The sequence below is a fragment of the Sitodiplosis mosellana genome, unplaced genomic scaffold, assembly GCF_009176505.1.
Source record: "Sitodiplosis mosellana isolate CC-2019 unplaced genomic scaffold, AAFC_SMos_1.0 Smas_scaffold_1, whole genome shotgun sequence".
NCBI classification, from domain to species: Eukaryota; Metazoa; Arthropoda; class Insecta; order Diptera; family Cecidomyiidae; genus Sitodiplosis; species Sitodiplosis mosellana.
In genome coordinates, this window is record NW_022595244.1 from 686,127 (window position 1) to 705,114 (window position 18,988).

Below are 18,988 nucleotides of genomic sequence, written 5' to 3' on the forward strand. Positions count from 1 at the left end.
AATATCTCTGTGCTACTTGTGCTTAATTTGGCAAAACGCGAATTATATTCAACTCTTTACTGACCTTGATGACATGATTGAAAAAAGTGAGTACTACTGTTTTAGTTTTGTTGAGTCCGATTCATGGATTATTTTAATGGTCCGTTCCATATGGCAAAATTCTATTGTATGTGTTATTTTGCCATATAGAACGGACCATTAAAATAATGCATGGTCCAATTCTTATTTCAATGTAATATTGAGTATTCGTGTGTAAAATTAGGGAGCCGAATGCCGATAGCAAAGGACATCTACAGAAATGCGGGAAATTTATGTGAAAAATTAACGGGATATCTCGTAAAGTTTTTGCTTGTCATATCGACGCCAACTTTTGTTCTTGGTCCCATTATTATATCAGTTTTCAAGTACAGTTCTTCAGATCAGTCCAAAGAATCTTTTTAACAAATTTATCCAGTGACGTAAGTCTGCCCTGTTCAGTGGACACTGAACAGTGTCATATATTTATTATTCGTATTATTTCAATACTCGATGAGAATCGATTTGAAACAACACTCTAAATGACTAGGAAAGCGAACGAGTTAAATCATTTCTTTATTTTAAAGAAAAGATTTTGAGGCGACTGCTTCTTTTCTTTAACCCTTTGACGACCAAGATTGAACGGATGGGAATTTCTGATTGCAGATTTGTGCTCAGCGACCCCAAAAACCATAATAAAAATGTTATCAAAAATTAATTTTTTTTAACTAGAAATATGAAAAAAATGATGGGACATATGTGTCCCATTGGTCGGTAACGGTAACTACCTTTGTATGGAAAAAAATATGTCTCCCATAAGAACTACGTGTAAAATCTTTTTCGTTTTTAAAATATTCAGAATTGTTTTGAACCGAAAATGGTTTGAATTGTGCTTTGTTGTGCCCATTTAATCACGAATTTAATGATATTTTTGTAAATTTTTGTGTTTGAAAATTCGCGAATAATGGCCAAAATACAGGGAAATACGGGGTATTTATTTACCTTTACCGACCAATGGGACACATATGTCCCATCGCGCCAACGCAATAAAAAGTGGAAAAAACGTTTTTTCTTAATAAAGTCGATGATTTTTGGAAAGTAATGGACATTTCGCACATTTTTCCAAATTTTCAGCTTTAAAAGTTCCACCGTTAAAATTATATAGCATTTGGCGAAAGTTGAAAAAAAAAAGTTAAGATTTTTTGACTTTAGAGTGTTCTATCCAATTGCGTTTACAATAAATATCCAATATTATGGTACTTTCTGATAGCTACATTAATTCTCTTTCAAACGAAACCAATTTTACTAAAATTGGTTAAAAAATGTAGCTATTACAGATAAAAAACAAAATGGGACATATGTGTCCCATTGGTCGTCAAAGGGTTAAAATAAAGAAATGATTTAACTCGTTCGCTTGCCTAGTCATTTAGAGTGTTGTTTCAAATCGATTCTCATCGATTTACAAAATGGTTGAAAGCCGTTCTCAATACTGTTTCATTGGAGTATTGAAATAATACGAATTTACCCACAACCAATCACCTTATGAAAAACAATTAGTTCATACGAAATAATTGTAAAAAAATCATATTTATTATTTCCATATAACTCCATACATCCCCGTTTGAGTACGCATTTAAACTATTCGATTGCTGTTTTTTCGATAGTTATCCATTTGACTGGCAAACACCACTAGGATACTTTGGATATGCTATCATTCAAATTATATCAATTTATTTTGTGACGGAGACATTCATTTGCACAATATCTTTGACCCTTGGATTTTGTACATTTATGAACGCCTTTGTTTTACACCTTAAAATGAACCTGCATAAGTTCAATAGCGATCCAATTGTGACAATTGCGCCCAAGAAAACCAAGGAAAGAATTGAGCTGAAGAAGAAATTCATTGATGTAATACAATTTCATTCGGAAGCAAGGGAGTTGAGTGCTGATCTTCAAAGAACATTGGACGAAAGAAACAGTACCATTTCTGCCAGTGTTCTTTACATCACTAACATTTTAACAGTGGAATTTTGCATTGTTTCAGGTTTGTCAACCGCTTTTTGGAAACAATTAGTGCATTAATCTTTGTATCGGTATTGCATGCAGCAGCCTCATTCGGAATTGTTATTGTTCAATTTAATACGGCAATTTGAAAGAAATAGGGATAAAAACTTCATACACCCACTATTCAATGAAGTATTATTCGTTATGTAATGATATTTAATAAATGTATTAGAAATTTCATGCAATATTCTCAAAGGTGATCGCATCTGGGAATATGGCCAACATTTTAAACATTGCATTGGTTATAATTGCAGTTTTTAGTACTCTTTATATATTGTGTCATTTCGGCGATTTCATGACTCAACAATTCGAACAGTTTGGAGATTGTTTTTACGAGATTGTCTGGTACATGTTGCCATTAGATGTTCAAACACACATTCCAATGATCATTGCAATGGCACAGAAGGAAGTTTGTCTTCAGGGTTTCGCTGGTACTCATCGCACACGGGAAATGTTCAAAAATGTGAGAATTTGAAGTAGAACACTACTTTTTCAATTGCCATGATATGCTCATTTCATGTTTTCTATTTCCAGATTTCGAGAGTTAAATTCTTCAGTTTTGTTTTATTGCAAAAGATTTAATCGATAGGCAAACGACTGCCTATTGAGGATACAAAGAACATGATATAGATAAACAATTAAAAATTGAACTTTTCAAAATCAATAGGTAGTACCTTACTTATAATGTATGCACTTTGATGCACTTGTTTCGTAGTTGAAACTTTGGAGAAATATAAATAAAAGCACCATTGCATCACAGCCTCTTTATCTAAATAAAGTGAATTTACAAATCATAGAACAAACGAGATAATAGTTTATGAAGTTTCACGCATAGATGTCATTCATTCAACAAGTTTTCGAGAAAAGTGATATTCCGCTCGAGCAAACTGAGTAAAAAACTAGTTAACCGTCTCCATTGGTGCTATTTTGAGATTCCAGAAGATTTTCGAAACAAAATCTACTCGTTCGTTTGTTCGTCCAGCAGAAACTGTAAAAACAAAAATGAAATGAAAGCAACCTGTTTCTTATTCCCATTAGTGAATTCAGTTTTTATTTATAAAAATAGCATTAAATTTCAGCACGTTCAGATTTGATTTCATGTTTTTTTCATTCAAATGTGAACTCCTTGAGCCATTGAATTCACAATTTGTTCTTTTATGTTTTTACCTATAAATATTGGGCGTAAATGCTACAAATGAAGGTATAAAATTGATCGTATTCCATTGTTCTGTTCTCCCATAACTGTAAAAGTTATCGACAATTCGACCGGTTCACTTTTTATTTATTAAAAATCGATAGTAATTGATTTTCCAGATTCAGAAAAAAATGCGTACCGAAAATTTGTTCAAAAATTTCTTAATCTAGAATACATAAAAATTATTGCTCTAAATGATATTTTGTTCGTTCCAAGTTTGTGTTTTGTGTTTAATTTAAATGTGTTCGGCTATTCGAAATAGCCAATTTGGAAATTTGTTCTTTTTCTTCGATTTCATAAATAAATACATTGCGTACGTTTATCAAATACTTGTTAATGAGCTAGTTTTGCTTCATTCGTTAATTCGACTTTTAATTTTTTGTTTCGGTTTAAAAACATTGCTCCACATCGTTAATCACAGAATCGTTTCTAAAAAAAAGCGGGTTAAAATTGAAAGAGTGAACGAATTTCGTATGAAAAAAGGAGAATTCTGTGAGATTGAATTTGCGTTTAGTGTAAAAAAAATATGATCAGATCTATTTAATTTGAGTATTCAAACGAGCCGGAATAAAGAAGAATCGTATTTCGATTTGAAGTGTGTGTTCGAACTAAAACGCTCCGATGATTGATCGCCGATGCTTATTCTAAAGGCTTTTCGATTTTGGCACGACGTGAATTGGAAAATACTTGTATTGCATCAGCTCTCTTTCTACATGATATTGTGATGATTGCGATTGGAACGAATGTTTCAATTCATTTCAAACGAAGGGAAAAACAATGTAAAATCTTAATTACAGTCTCATTTCAGAATGTTGATTTGATTTTTTTAAAAGAAAAATTAAAAACTCGACACTAAAAATGATGAATGAAGATCATCTCGTCTTTCGGTCATGCAATGCTGCTTCAATGTGTGTGTATGACAATTTGTTGTTGCATATATTTGTTTTCATCTTTTTTTTTTGTTCCTAAGTGCATTTCCTAAGATTTTTCATCGTTTTGATGATTGCTGCGCATCTCTAGACGCTCGAGCAACTGTGCCATTACATCCTTGTAGACGATTGGATCCAAATTCCTGCTCAGCATGTAAATAAGCCACCAATCGCCAATGTCTAATTTCTGTGAGATTTTCCTAGCCATTTCGTGCGGAAGCAGTCGGTTTCTGGCAGCCAAGATCTTAGTACGTACGCTTGTCATCGAGATGATCATAATGCTGCGGAAAAATAAGAAATGAAGCGGAACAAATCAGTTTTAGATTGGAATCGCTTTGATTTGATATTCAAAAGTGACGATGAAACTCACCGATAGATCAACAATCCGATCAACATGAACAACAACGCAAAGTACCAGAACCATATGAATATGTAGGTCTTTTCGTTGACAATATTCAGAGGTAGAATACAGAGCGAGTCATGCTTTTGTATCGATCCAGAAGCACCATATTTGTGGAAGATACACTTTGTGATGCGAGGGAATACGTACACCTGGAATAGAATTGAAAAAGACATTTAGAGATGCATTTCATCTATTCAACGGCTAGAATAATGAATCACTTACCATTGGATCGTATCGTTGTTCTTGTGGCGTATCCGATAGATTCATCACGCGCCATCCATAGGACAAGAATTCACCGTCAAAGAATCGATCCATCATCCACATTTGCAGTATGATATTCACCAGGCACAAGAGTTCGCATCCCCAATACCGAATGGCATACAGCTTGTGGCGCTATTTTATGATGATTGAAGAAAAAAGATCAATAAATTTAAACATTTTAATGGATGCTATTAAAAGCAAGTCTCAAAATTAATTGGTTGGTGTTTGTTTTTGCTTGTTCGAAGCGACCGCTTGTTCATTGCTACGTTCAAATTGTAATTTACTTTAATTAATACTGCTTTTAAAATCAATCAAGATCAATAAATGCACTGACATTGCAGCAATCACACACACAAAGAGAGAGAGAGAGAGAGAGAGAGAGAGAGAGAGAGATATATAGTCTGGTGTTAGTGTTTCTTCAATTGCTTCGATAGCAGCCGATCAATGAAAATTGAAACTGGTTGCGATCGATTTAACATTGCGTAACGCTTGTAAAACGGTAATTGAATGTGGACGCAGTCAAATCAAGCATTAGTTTCTCCGCTTAAATGGCGTAAGTGTGCTCTTGATGCATGTGCAAATGATTCGTATTTATATTTTTTTAATGGACAACAGGTTTTTCAGCATCTATCTAGCCGGTTACGTATGTGTCATCAAGACATTTAATTGCGCTTATTTTAATCTATATTCAATGAATTTCACCTACGTGTGAATGTGTCCCTTTAATCTGCTTTCAATAGTCGATCACAAACGAGAAATTCGAATCAACCGCAATCGTGCCACTGACATGCCGTCAATAATTACTTCAATTTGCGGGTGTTGAAAAAGGTGTGCGATCAAGGTAATCCCTTTGAGATCAATAAATGCGTACATTTTTGGTTCTCAAATTGTTTAATCCGAATTGAAGGCAAATTGGTATTTATTGTCGAAGAACAAGGTCAAAGTGCTTCAATTTCAAATCCAACGCCTTTGAAATTGGATTAAATTAGTTGAATAAATCTCGCAGCTGGTAGTTGTCAAATGGTAAATAGTTGTATTCGACTCTAATTACCGAATTGATTTACAATCTGCCAGCCACTTCAATGCGAATAATCGTTTTTTTGTCTTCTTTACATTGAATATGAGAATTGCATGCCTCTCAAATCGTGCGCAATTGTTTCTTTGTGTGTGTGTCTGTGTTGATATACGCGAAATGCGTTTTACGTGCACGTTAATCTGAATCTGTGTACCTGCCATCGACGGCAAAAAAATTGAGAACAAATTGGGATTTATGATATAACCGATTAACCGCATGCAAGAAAATGCCACTCGACTTGACAGTTTTTGTGGTTGGTTTCATTCGCTTTTTTCTCTTCTTCTCTCTTTTTCCCTCTCGATGTTCATTTTCTGCTTTTTGTTTAAAGCTTCTGCGATTGCGTCTCCCCTTTAGAATCAACAAGTATATCGTGTTTGAATGAAACAAAATTGTTTACCTTTAAATGAGAGGTTAGATAGCTGAGGATGACATCTTTTTTCGCTTGTTTCTCTTCTTCGCGACAAATGCCGAGATTCAGTCCCATCACAATCATCCGAAGTAAGCCGCCTTCAAATGCATCCCAAAGAAATTTCGGTGTATAACACGCGATCGCCTGCAAATACAAAACAAAAATGGATAAGAAAAAAAATGTTAATTTTCAGTTTGAAAAATGTCAACATTGAATCGTTGTACAAATAACGAGTAACGGGCCTAGTACGCCTACCACTGACATCGATCGTCATAAAGTGCAAACTCAAATGCTTACATCGACAATTACAGTAAATAGCTGTGTCATGAATCGACGACGACTGTGTGTATTGAAAAACAGGTGGCATGCTGACATAATAGTGCTTAATGAGCTGAAAATCTCACAGTCTATGGCATACTATCAACTTTGTACTGGACAGATGAAAAGCCGAGTGCATTTCAAATCAAAGCATAACTAGTTTTATTTAGAACAGATCGGAGTTAGATTTTATGTATCATTTTTGGATTTTCTCTCGTTCAATTAATTGAATCGTGTCCAAAGTCACCTGCGAGAGAAACAAAACTCCGTTCATTTGTTCACGATGTCAATGTGAATATGTTTGGTATTTTATGGTTTAACCACGTTGTACGTGGACACTATCGGCATTTTAGAACAATGCAGCACACAATGTGCTTGTGTATACTTCTGCTTTGGCTTTGATTACTATTTACTGGAGGAAATACGAATAATTTGTATGCACGGCCTATAATTTGTCATTAGGCATAGTTCAACGAAAATGACACGTTTTTTCCATTCATTTGCAAATGAATGTTGCAATGAAACACACAACAACTTGTGGACACTTCTGCTGGAATGACAAAATGATTCATTGTCTAGATTACAGATTTACATACGTATAAAATATTCATTTCGTACGCACACACAAACAGACATCCAAATGGTTTAATGAACAGGCAAAGTGCATTATGGGGCCTTTGTCTAATCACAATTGAAACAAAATGAACACATAATACACAACAAGTTCTATGACTTGTTCAGGTGGATTTATCACTCCAGTGATAAATTTAAAAAATCTTAATTTTATCTTTATTTTTAATTTAAAAAATCAAATTGAGGTAGCAAAAAATGACGTCATGTGTTGCGTTTCGCGTTTATTGACCTAACAGCATAAATATTTTTGATTATTTTTTATCGGTGGAAAAGATTAGAGGCGCTCTAGTAAATACTCTAGCTCTATCTGTTGTTCCGCAAACAAGTTGATGATAACTTTTGAACTGCCTCGTTGTTATCACGCGCATGCGTAAGACCGGCTGCGGCACATACGAAAAAACAATAAACATTACATGTTCCGTGTAAAAATATCTCAACAAGCTATTTTTACCAGATTCAATTACGTGATTCGTTTTCCCTTTTCAAATGGCAAAAGACGTGGATGTGGGAGAGAATGAGAGACCGAGGGAGTGAGCGAGCGAGCAAACAAAACAATCGAAAGTGTTCCTTGTTGTTTGGTTGGGCTTCATCTTCAATCAACCCATTCATGGAAAATAATCAACATGCATCACATTTCAACGCCAGTTCACATGGCATTTGGTGCATTTGTGCCATACTCTCACGTGAATCTGCAGCTGCTGCTGACGCAGTCATGTTCCTGATGTTTTTTTTTGCGCTTCTCTCTATTCTCTCACAATTGTGTGTAGAATTTCACTGGATTTTGATTTGGTTCGCGTAAATGTAATGCGATGCGATCGAATGTGAGCAGTGACTGGAGTTGTGGCCACGCGTGCTATGTATATAGGGCGTCTTGTAAGAATCATGTTAAAACTAGGTCTTGCTTAGTCTATTTTAACGGGGAAAATGCCAGCTCATCGAATGCACTGGACTGACAGACAGATGGATATATTTAATATGGGAATTTAATACGGTCATACAATTAAATCGGATTTTCTATCGAAAATAGAAACTAGATTCTTTTTCCTTGAATCTCATTCGTGATGAACAAACGATCAAGCAGAACCTTGACTCTGTAAACATATTCAGCTGATTTTTTTCTCTCTTTATAAAGAGAGTGAATTGAGTGTTTTTTTTCTGTTGAATACTGTATCTTGTATTACATTTTAAAAGTAACAACTCCAAGTATTCGTTTTTATTTCTTTTCACAGCTTCAAACATCTTATGCTCACTAAAATTATAAACGAAATATTTCCACCGAAATGGTTGAATTCAAATGAATCACTTACCTGGAAGAATAGCACGAAACACACCCATTGATAGTATGTGTAATATTTTTTCGCGTCTTCGTCGTTGAAGTCGTTCGCAATACCCGGATGAGCCACAGACACGCCAACTTTCAACTGCAACGACCAACCGAAAATGGAAAGACAGAGAAAAAAATGAATTAAACATTGAAACACGAAAAATATGCTTCATTTCGCCAGCGGCACCACAAACATTTACTTCCAAAAAGAGAAAACATATCATTCGCTTTATGGAAGAAAAAAATTTCAGACTTTTTTTCTTTTTTTGATTTAGTATCATTTAATTACACGTTGTACAGTGTAAGAGAAGAAAAATTATCTTTATGCAGCCTTTTGCTTGGAAACTAGGGAAACAGGCAGCACCGATTTTATTTTCCTCTTTTGCTACAATCAAGATGAATAAATACAGTGCGATTTGAGCGCAGCCATGCAAACTTTACGCGTACTGCGACGCTGATGAATGAAATTACGTAAGTACTTTATCAATCAATTAATATCGCTCGAGTCGTGCTTTTTTTACTTACGCTAGTCAAGAATGAATTAAATTGCGCTCGTTGTTTTTTCGCGTTGATGCATTCAAGGCTTTAAAATTACCTTTTTTTTCCCAACATCAGTATATCATCAAACAATCTCCGTTTCGACCGCTTTTACTCGACACCCAACGAGAAGCGTTTTTGCGCTCAACTTCGTTTCGCTTTTGAACTTTTCAACCAGTGCTGCTGGAACAGAAGGAAAGTACACCGCAAAACAGTGTGTGTCTGAGTTCTTGTTGAAGCATTCAATTTAACGATCAGTTGGTCTCAATTTGAAATGAGAAAATAACATTCAAGTGGTAACAAATAAACGATTCAGTTAGAGAATCAGATAAATTGAATAATTGGCTTTAAATGAGTAAATGCCTAGCAAAATGCATGGAATTTCTATGCTCGTCACCCATCGAAATTGCAGCAACTTGTTCGCCGACTTGTGTCTAGGCAACGAAGACGTTCATTTTGATTTCCATGTAAATGGTATTTTGCGAGTTTCTTCGCTTCCAAAAAGTACCACAGTTTTATTTTCAACTCTTCAAGTATCCAAACCAGCGGTATTGTTGATCTTAATGATCTTTTGGGAAAAAAACGGAAATTTTTGCTCAAATTTATAAGAAAACCTACCAATTTCGGTTTGCCGTAGTCAACATAAAATGTCATTGTATTGACGAAAATTAGCACGAAATTGGTCTGTAAACCGAAGGTGCACCATTCATTTGTGGATTTTCATTAAAAAGTGATTAGTAACGACGTATGAAGTAGTTCAATGGGTCTTCGGAAGTGTGTACTCGATAATATCTCATGAGTTTGTTTAAATCTGTTCCGAAAAACCACAAAGCAGCAATGCTAATTGAAGCATGTAAATCGAACACGATTCGTGAAAAGCAATGTTTGACTTGTGGATTTCGCAGGAAATGCATGATATGATTTTGAATTGAAATCAAATGGTGTTTGTTGGTCGACACGATTTCACAGTCATCATCATCCGTTAATTCACCTTGTTTTATTCCGAATGCCAATAATCTCTTGCTATTCAGATTGTTCCGATAAACGATTGGACTATGTATGATTTAATGGTGAGTTACAACTCAATTACATTCAGACTGAAATGGAACCCCATTTTTGAATTGAGAATTGAGTTTTGACCTTGTAACGCTTTGGAATGGCTCGCACACAACATTTAAATGTCGTGCACTATGACAAAGGTCTGTCCATTGTTGTCACTGCAAGAGTTCGATCGAATTGATCATTCTCTTCGCATCGGTTTTCGTGAACAAAAATCCTCCCAACAATCATGCATAATATACATGTTAAGATTGCTTCGGCAATGTCATTGCATGCCACGTGCATTACAAATTGAAATGGGGAAAAAATGAATTTACTTGCGATTTTAATGAGATTTTTTTTCTTACTGTTTTGTGTTTTTCGTTTGGTTTTCACTGTCTCATTTTCATAATTACCAAAACAAACATCTTTTGTGAAACTGTGGGCTTTTTTCGGTAGCGATAATAATAATTTTTTTTTATGAGCTCATTGGCTATGGATGACTTTTTGTATGCTGAGAAAATTTAACAATCGTCATAACAGTTATGGATGTTGTCACAATTATGTGAATGTGTTTTGGTAATTTTTATGGGAATTTCGAATCTATTTAAGAGGCACTTAAAACACAACCATATCGTCTACTGATAAATGTTCAAGTGTATTTTCAACTATCTTCATTGAAGTAACATGAGAAATACCAGAAGCACTTTTTCCAGACATTCCTTCGATTTCCTTTCGATCGTATTGAATGGTTTTTTTCCGATTTGTTAAATTCTTTCCCTTGAATTAAGCCCACCCATCTCTGGCTAATTGATGTCGGAGCGATAAAAGTGACGTTCGTTCGAGTGAGTAAAGCGATAGAAAAAAGGATCGTTAAAATGTTGAAAAGTTTCGGTTCACTTGTTGAACTGTTCGACGGTTGAATCTCGAACGTGATTTGGTAAAAATGTCGAATCGTGCACGTAAGCCCATATCTTGGTGTACAGGCAACTGTGGACTAACGATACGTTCTTACGCTAGCTCATGCCGCCAAAACTGGTTTTGTGCTTAGTTCACTTGTGTCTTGTTTTCTATAATGTTACGTTGTACGTGATTATTTAGAACAACGGAGAAAGCAAAAAAACACACACACACACACACTCACACTCACAATCTGAGAATGGGTGAATGAAGTAACTTTCATGTGTTTTTTTGTTCTGTTCAATGTAAATGCAAAATCGTGAGTTTTTTTTTCTTTCTTTTGATAGAAAAAAAGAACAACAAAATTGACAAACAATTTTAAGCTAATAATACCCATTGTTCTAGAGAAGTGTTTGTAAGACGTGAGCGCTTGAAATTAGGGAGCAAAGCACGTTGTCACGGATTACATCATCGTTATGACAAGATGAACTCAAGTTTGTCGTCACTGTGCAGTGAATCTACTGTGACATGACAAATATTTACCGAAAATCGCTTTCGTTTATTTACATTTTACGCATCATAATATTGGCTTAGCGCTTCTGCAACCTACTTCTTCATCATTTTCCTATCGCTAAATTCACTAAACATGTTTAGATTTTGACGCTTTAGCCGTCGAATGCGTTGTCAACTGGGGTTCAACGACATGGAAACCAAATCGCCGAAATTAGACGTAGTTTTGAGTACATGGTTTTGTGTGCGATTCAAATGTGTAATCGATTATAGTGCCGGAACGCGGTCCATTGACAACAATTGTACTGAGCCTTTGTGTGATTTAATTCAATAAATTGCATGAATAACTGGCACTGACGGCATTTGCCGTGCCGATCTGAATCGGTTGCAAAACGCATTGCATAAAATGCGTGTCATAGCATGAACAATAGAGTAAACCGACGTCATCACATTGTTCCGCTAGGGTAAATTGGGTTAAAACATGTAAATTAAATTGGATGCTGATGTTCATGGTGTTTTCATTCATTAAATTATCATCTAAAATCTGTTGAGTAGAAGGAGGACAACGAAAAATCACCGTAGTGATGAGACTTACGTGTCGTTGAAAGGCGTCAGGCATTGTGAATGTGCTGGAAATCCAGCAGAATGTGTTGACCACATGTGGTGGTACACCGTTAACGATGCACGAAATTGGCTGACCAACATATTGTGTGGCAGTGATGATTAGACTGCAGGTGAGCAATAGCACCGTTGTGAATAGATTATGCAGCCGAAATACAGCATTATCCGTTGTCACTTCTTGTAACTTGAAATAATCTTTGAGTCCACCGAGTAACTTATACATGATTGATCGTTCCTAACATCGATTCCGTTACACCAGTGTCAAAAATGCGTTCTCGTTCGTCGTGAAATTCGGTGATTTTGTTTTTAAAATAATAAAATGTCACACTCAGTTTCAGTTCATGATGTTGAGATTGGGTGCGCGTTAAATGCCACCGCTCGTTTTGGACAGTTGACAAACCGGCAATCAAACTGTCCACTCGAAATGGTCTGTACACTTTTCCCGAGAGAAATAACTAAACACTGAACGAATTCTAAGAAAAATGTGTTGAATTTTGGTATTTTTCCATAGATATTCTTGAAGATGTGAATACCAATGACGAAGTTTGCTTTTCAATTCACACCTTTTATTGTTCTTATGGTTTATTGTCCGATTGTATAGCCCACGATTGACTGTCCCGTTGGCAATGAAATGTTCACCACTGATGTTGAAATACACGAAAATTCGATTCGTATCACAAAACACCAACTATTGCAATCAAATTGAACACAATTCGGTCGAATAATCGAAAATATTCGATTAAAAATTGTCGATTCCCATTCGGTCTATACGCTGTGCGCGCGTAAAAATGTTTTTTTTCTCTCACTCGTCAAATCGAAGTAAATGTGTACTGTATTCGATTTACTCCGATACGTTACTACCATAAAACATGTAATGGAACTGTTTGCAAGGCTCCCCTCTCTCTGATTCTGAGCAACGCGACGCTTTGTTCGTTCGTATGTTCACTTCGTTTATAGCTCTTAACAGAGAAACAGAAAGAAGAGCGAAGAGAGAAGAGAAAAAAAAACTGTGTTCCCGTGTATTTGCTGCCGCTTTTTAGTTTATTATAAGTTGGTTTTCGTCGACGTAGCTGCTGTTGTTGTGCTGCTGCTGCTTTTTCTTCGCATCAATCGTTGTTAGTTGTTGCTTCAAATTACACACAGATACACACACATACATACGCACGCATTTACGCATAAATTATGAAGTCAATGTGAATGCACCCATACAACGATGTCGCTCGTATACGTATACGCTGTGTATGTGAACCGAGAATATATGTACACGTTGTCAACTACACGCACAAACCGTATAAACAAATGCGATATATGTTGAATAGACCTTTTTTTCTCTCGTCAGTCCTACGGGTTTCGGCTACGGTGAGTAGCACGAACATATATATTTAATGAACTTTAGCATGCCTCTCACGTACACGCTATACACGCGTGCGCTTGTATTGGTGCAATCCGAATGCAATTGCAGCCACCAAGACAAAAGCCTAAACATCGAATGCATTCTGTAGCGACACGTTTTCAATTACAACGAAATGCTCGAATACAAACCTAGCATACGGGAGAAAAAGAGAAAACGATGCAGAGAGAAACGAAAATCCGTAGGCACGAAATGAAATCTCATTTGGAAATTTTTCATGTGCATTTGTGTCGGCCGATTCGAGATACGAAGAACAAAAAGGTCGTCATGCGAACGGAGAGTGCACATAATTTATTACGGCAGAGTGAAAGAGAGCCAGCGATCCGTTTTAATTAAATGCTGAATCGGACACAGATTTTTTTTTCTCTTGACCGCTCACGAGACTCACCGAAGTACAGAAACACAAAAAATAACAGTCGAAATAATTGAGATTCCCATGATGATAGAGTTAAACACATGGATATATTTTCGCCAACCATTCATCTCACACTAATCATTATCGTATTTTTTGTTTCATACCCATTTTTACAAATCGCGAACACGCAAGCATACAATTCTGAGCGGTTCTTCTTTTTTCGCCGGCAAAGAGGAAACGACGTCGACGAATGAGCCGAATCATCATTTACGGCACATAATAAACTGGCAAAAAATAGATTGCTGGTGTAAATGGATTTTCGAGCAATTTTTTCGGCGCTATTTCTAAAGTAGAAAATAATAGGCGCAAATAAAAATGAAATTACGATGCGATAATTCCAGAGCGTAAATGTTCCGGTTCGTTTGTGAGTAAACAGAACGCAGTCGAGTGTCAGTCCGCGTGAATATTTGTTGGCGTTGCCATTGGTAACGCGATTCCGTAATGTAAATAATAAACAGCTGATATTGTTCACTGTCTCACAGCCTAGAAATTGCAAGAAAAAAGAATTCAATCAGACGGAGAAGCCATGCGAAATAAGCTGCGCATATCTAGAATGACGATTCTGAGTCGAACAAGATAAAAACGAAAGCCATTTTACGGCCATCTCGCTTGAATCGCTCCGAATTTTCGAGAAAAGGACCCATTTACACTGCACACGGTTTTATGTGCGTTGTTACGTATTCATTACAGCCTATTGCATCATACACTCGTGTCGATGTCGATGAACGCACCACGAAAATGTACGCGTTTTCTATTGTCATCTATTCTATGCTACGCACTACGCAACGAAAATGCCTTACACATTCCCCAATGTACATCGTTTGTCGCGTCACAACATACAAATGCAACTTCCAATTATGCGCAATACTTTTGGACTTCTGCACTGTAATGAACAAAAGAATCTTTCCGGTTCACATTCAAACGGCAAACGAATTGCTCGCTGCAGCTCAAGCAGGTCAAAAAAGTCGTCCCTACCAATTATTCTATGTTGGTTTCGGATTGTAATTCAGACAACTTCTTCTTGCTATATTCTTCATATTTATAAGAGGCAGTTCACACAATAGCCATTTCCGACGGGCCATTTATGGTCGAATGAATGCAATGCCCGAAATATTTCGTATTTTGTTTTCTTTCATTAGAACTATTTGCTACGCTCATTCTTTGTTCACAATACAAAAAAATATTTTATCTGTTTTTTTCTTCTGTGGCTTAGACCTAAGTAGTGTGCTGTAAACAAGCTTTGATCTAAATTGTGCAATACACAGATTTCATCAAAATACGCGTTCGCCGCTTCGGAATGAAAAATGAATTCACAGAGCGCGAGATTGAAAGAGATTTCGAAATTTTGTTTATTTGTTTGGTTGTACGCAGTTCAGTTTTTCCATTTGGTGGGTCTGTGTGTATGTGAGAGATCTCGACTTTCTTCCGTCGTGCGTGAAAAGATCTACATCATTTAATATTCGGTCTCGCTTAAAACTTGTTTTTGTGGTTTGGCATTTACATGAAACGAGGTAGTTCACTTGACGCCCGCATATGCATTGAAATCTTTTCTGAAAACGGTCAACGTGGAATGGATAATGAGACTACCGAATAAATGTGAAAGCAACATAATTGATTGTTCGAACATTTTAAGGATTCTCCAAGATTTTCCCACAGTTTGAATCACAGATCGAATTTGTTCTTCAATCGTTCCTCTGTTTTGTCACATTTAAACTGTTGCCTTTCTTTATTCCGCCTGGAATTTGGGACAATGAACCGTAAGTGCGGATTATTTATTTTACATTAATCCCATCAATCGATTTTCGATTGACAAAAGAAATCTCATGAAAAAAATTTAATAATTCAGTAATTTAGTCGCTGCATTCTCCTTTCGAAATGTGTTTATAAAGCCCGAAAAAAGTGAACCACCCAGACATAATAAGAATTGCAATGGAATAACATCGTAAATAAGTTTTATGACAGCATTTCGGTATCTTTTCCACGTAGACGATCAAATGACCGCAAAGCCGCTAAAGATAATAACACATCGAATATGCTGTACAGTGAATGTGACACCACGGTATACACGAAAACAGCCGTCCAAAAAAACTGAGTCCATATTTTTGTTTCTCTCTTCGAACGAAAGCATATCGGTTTGTTTGCAGTATAACTTTTTTGCAGCGTAGTCATGATATTTCATATTCATTGAATCGTATGATCGTCACTGAACATCGATAAATACCTAGAAGAGCTCGTACGGCGGCGAAAAAGAGATGTTCATTCACAAATCTACCTTTTTAACGTGATCGTAATCCAATTGAGTGGCACACCAACAAAAAATCGCGCCATTTGAATGGCATTTGGCAAAGTATCTAACTGTCTAGCATATTACCGATTCGATTGTCTGGCTGGCTGTGCCTAACGTCTTTAATTATTTCGACTTCTTGATCACTGTCATTGAGCATCAATCAAATTGATTGTATTCCAATCTATAAAACCGCAAACACGAATTTCTATTGTATGATTTAAACGCTGGCTGATCATCATCCATACGAAAAACTAGTTTACGGAGAAACTCGAAGCGTTGTGACCGAATTTGTGGTGTTGATGTGCGAAGAAACTTTAACACCATTTGAACTACATACATTCAGGTTCTAATTATATGATTGTGTTGTTAGTTCGCACTTCTCGTTGGAAGTGGTTCAGTAGGGCCGGGGAGCAGCTGTGAAAGTTTGGACAAAGTGGAAATTCAATTAATGAATCACGGCTTCGAACGGCATGTTTGCACGCAAATCCAACATGCGTCGATGATGATGATGACTCGACAACGCCATCCATAGACAAATAGTTGCCTGGAACATTGGTGTGTTTTGATTTCAGATTGTATTTCACTCACAATTCAATTTTCAGTTTTTCGTTGTGACAACAACCATTTTCTCATATTTACCCAAACACATTTCAACAATCACTTCCAGTTAAACACACGAAAACTGCCAATATAAATTATACATTTATTTGATTGCCAGCTCGGTTGTTATTTTTCGTTGCGATTTCCGCCGCGATGCAATCGCTTAGTCTCATTATTTGCTGTCATGACAGCAATTACAGTCATTTCTCAAGTGGGAATAACACTATTTATATTTGGCCCAAATTAAGTAAACTGTAAAATCTATGTAAACTGCCAACGACTCACTTTTACAACGCTGGAAGTATACACGCAACATTGTATAATTTTAATGACTTGGACAGCTTTTTTGGGGGCTGATGGTGATGACTTCTTGCCTATGTTTTTTAGACAAAGTTAACTTGGTTTAACAACGCGTAATGGGATTGTTAGGGCGCGAATTTCATTATTTAAGTAAGTTTGGATTGGTTAGAGTGAATTTTAGACTGAAACTCGAAGAATCGCATCAAAGGAACCAATTCAGTTTAAAAAAGTGTGTTGTACGTTGCCTCCCGGGAGTCATAATCTCACTCCCCATTGGAACCAATAATATTTGCTCCGCAATAAGCTTGAATAAGCGTATTTTTGTAGAAACTGTTTGAAGAAATGATATGAATTGGAATGAACGATATTAATTGCGATGACTGTTTGTAACAGACTTGAATTGATATTCAATAAATTCGTATTGTTTGGACTGACCGTATGTCAATAAAACTTTTGATAACATGAGTTCGATGGAATCAACTTGTTTGTCATACTTCTTATTTATTTCTGTCTCGTCTACAGTATTTTCCATTGAGATTCGGAATATTTATCATTCTCTACACTTTTGACTTTGCGGAAAAAAAAACTATGGGCTGCTTTTAGAAATTATTGGTTTTACAGAAACCAACCGATGTTGATTTTAGCACTTCAAATTTGAGTCACACTTAAATTGTTGAGATTTATTTTATCGCAATTGAAATTTTCAATAAATTCATAAAGAATGATAGAAACCGTTGCATCGCACGTTCAAATCAAAATATTTGCGATTTATGCGCACATTACGTGCATTTGCGCAGCCACAAATTGTATATTCTAACGCCGTTATTTAAATATCTAAATGACTGATTGTCGCACCGTAGCTTCGTTTAAAACAATACGTTTGGAAAATATGCATGCAGATTGCAGTATTGAATTGCATGAATAGCATAAGAGAATCGAATTGACTGGTCGCACTTGCTCAACAATGCGATTCAATTTGAAACAAAAAACACATTGAATGTTTAACCTTATCATTTAACCTAAATTTCATGTAGTCTTGGTTCAAGAATATCTGCCTCCGTTCTCACATATGAACACGATCGATTAACACATACACATGCATCAAGATCACTGCTACTATTACTAAGAGCCAGCCATTTGCATGGTGTGTCTCTTTTATGGTCGCACAATTCGCTTTATGTTTAGAGACAAGAGTTTCCATTGTTTTTATTGCTAATTATAAGTTATGATGATGAGACATTGACGTTCTTTTCGCTTTTGCGACCAGAAAACTGGCAACAATGAACAGAATGACTTTACTACTCATTGACATAATATTTCTTAGTAAAACATAATTCTGGTTATTTTCGCTTAAGACTTTGTCTTTTTCTATGTCAAAACATTGGAAAAAAAAGAAACGAAATGGAAAATGGAAAATAGACACTATTACATTTTTGTCAATTGAATCAAGTAACAAAAATTATGCGAAAATTGAACAAAGAAATCGGGCATTTAACTTGAATAAAATGAAACCAAAATACAAAAAAAAAATCGTCATTCAGTGAAAACAAAAATCGTTAAATTAACACAGTGTCTCATTTCAGCCAGAGAATGATGGAATCAATCTTGGATGGAATACAGATATTGAGATGAAACGAAATGAGAAACGTTGCTCAACAACTGGCGCATTCTCCATTATACGGAATTGAATTGAATTTCTCTCTGGAACATCAACATTTTGTGATACTTTATCTCCTTTAA

At 35.9% G+C, this 18,988-nt stretch overlaps 1 protein-coding gene across 1 annotated transcript; it reads right to left on the bottom strand.

Annotated features, from left to right (window-relative positions):
• Positions 1–3,308: 3,308 nt before the first annotated feature.
• Positions 3,309–18,104, bottom strand: LOC129569556 (innexin inx1). The gene is made up of 6 exons (XM_055448479.1): positions 12,210–18,104; positions 8,613–8,726; positions 6,343–6,498; positions 4,832–5,002; positions 4,577–4,758; positions 3,309–4,487 (listed from the first exon to the last, which is right to left on the bottom strand). The coding sequence occupies exons 1-6, from the start codon at positions 12,456–12,458 to the stop codon at positions 4,256–4,258; spliced, it is 1,104 nt and encodes a 367-aa protein (XP_055304454.1). The 5' UTR covers positions 12,459–18,104; the 3' UTR covers positions 3,309–4,255.
• Between the last annotated feature and the right edge of the window lie 884 nt (positions 18,105–18,988).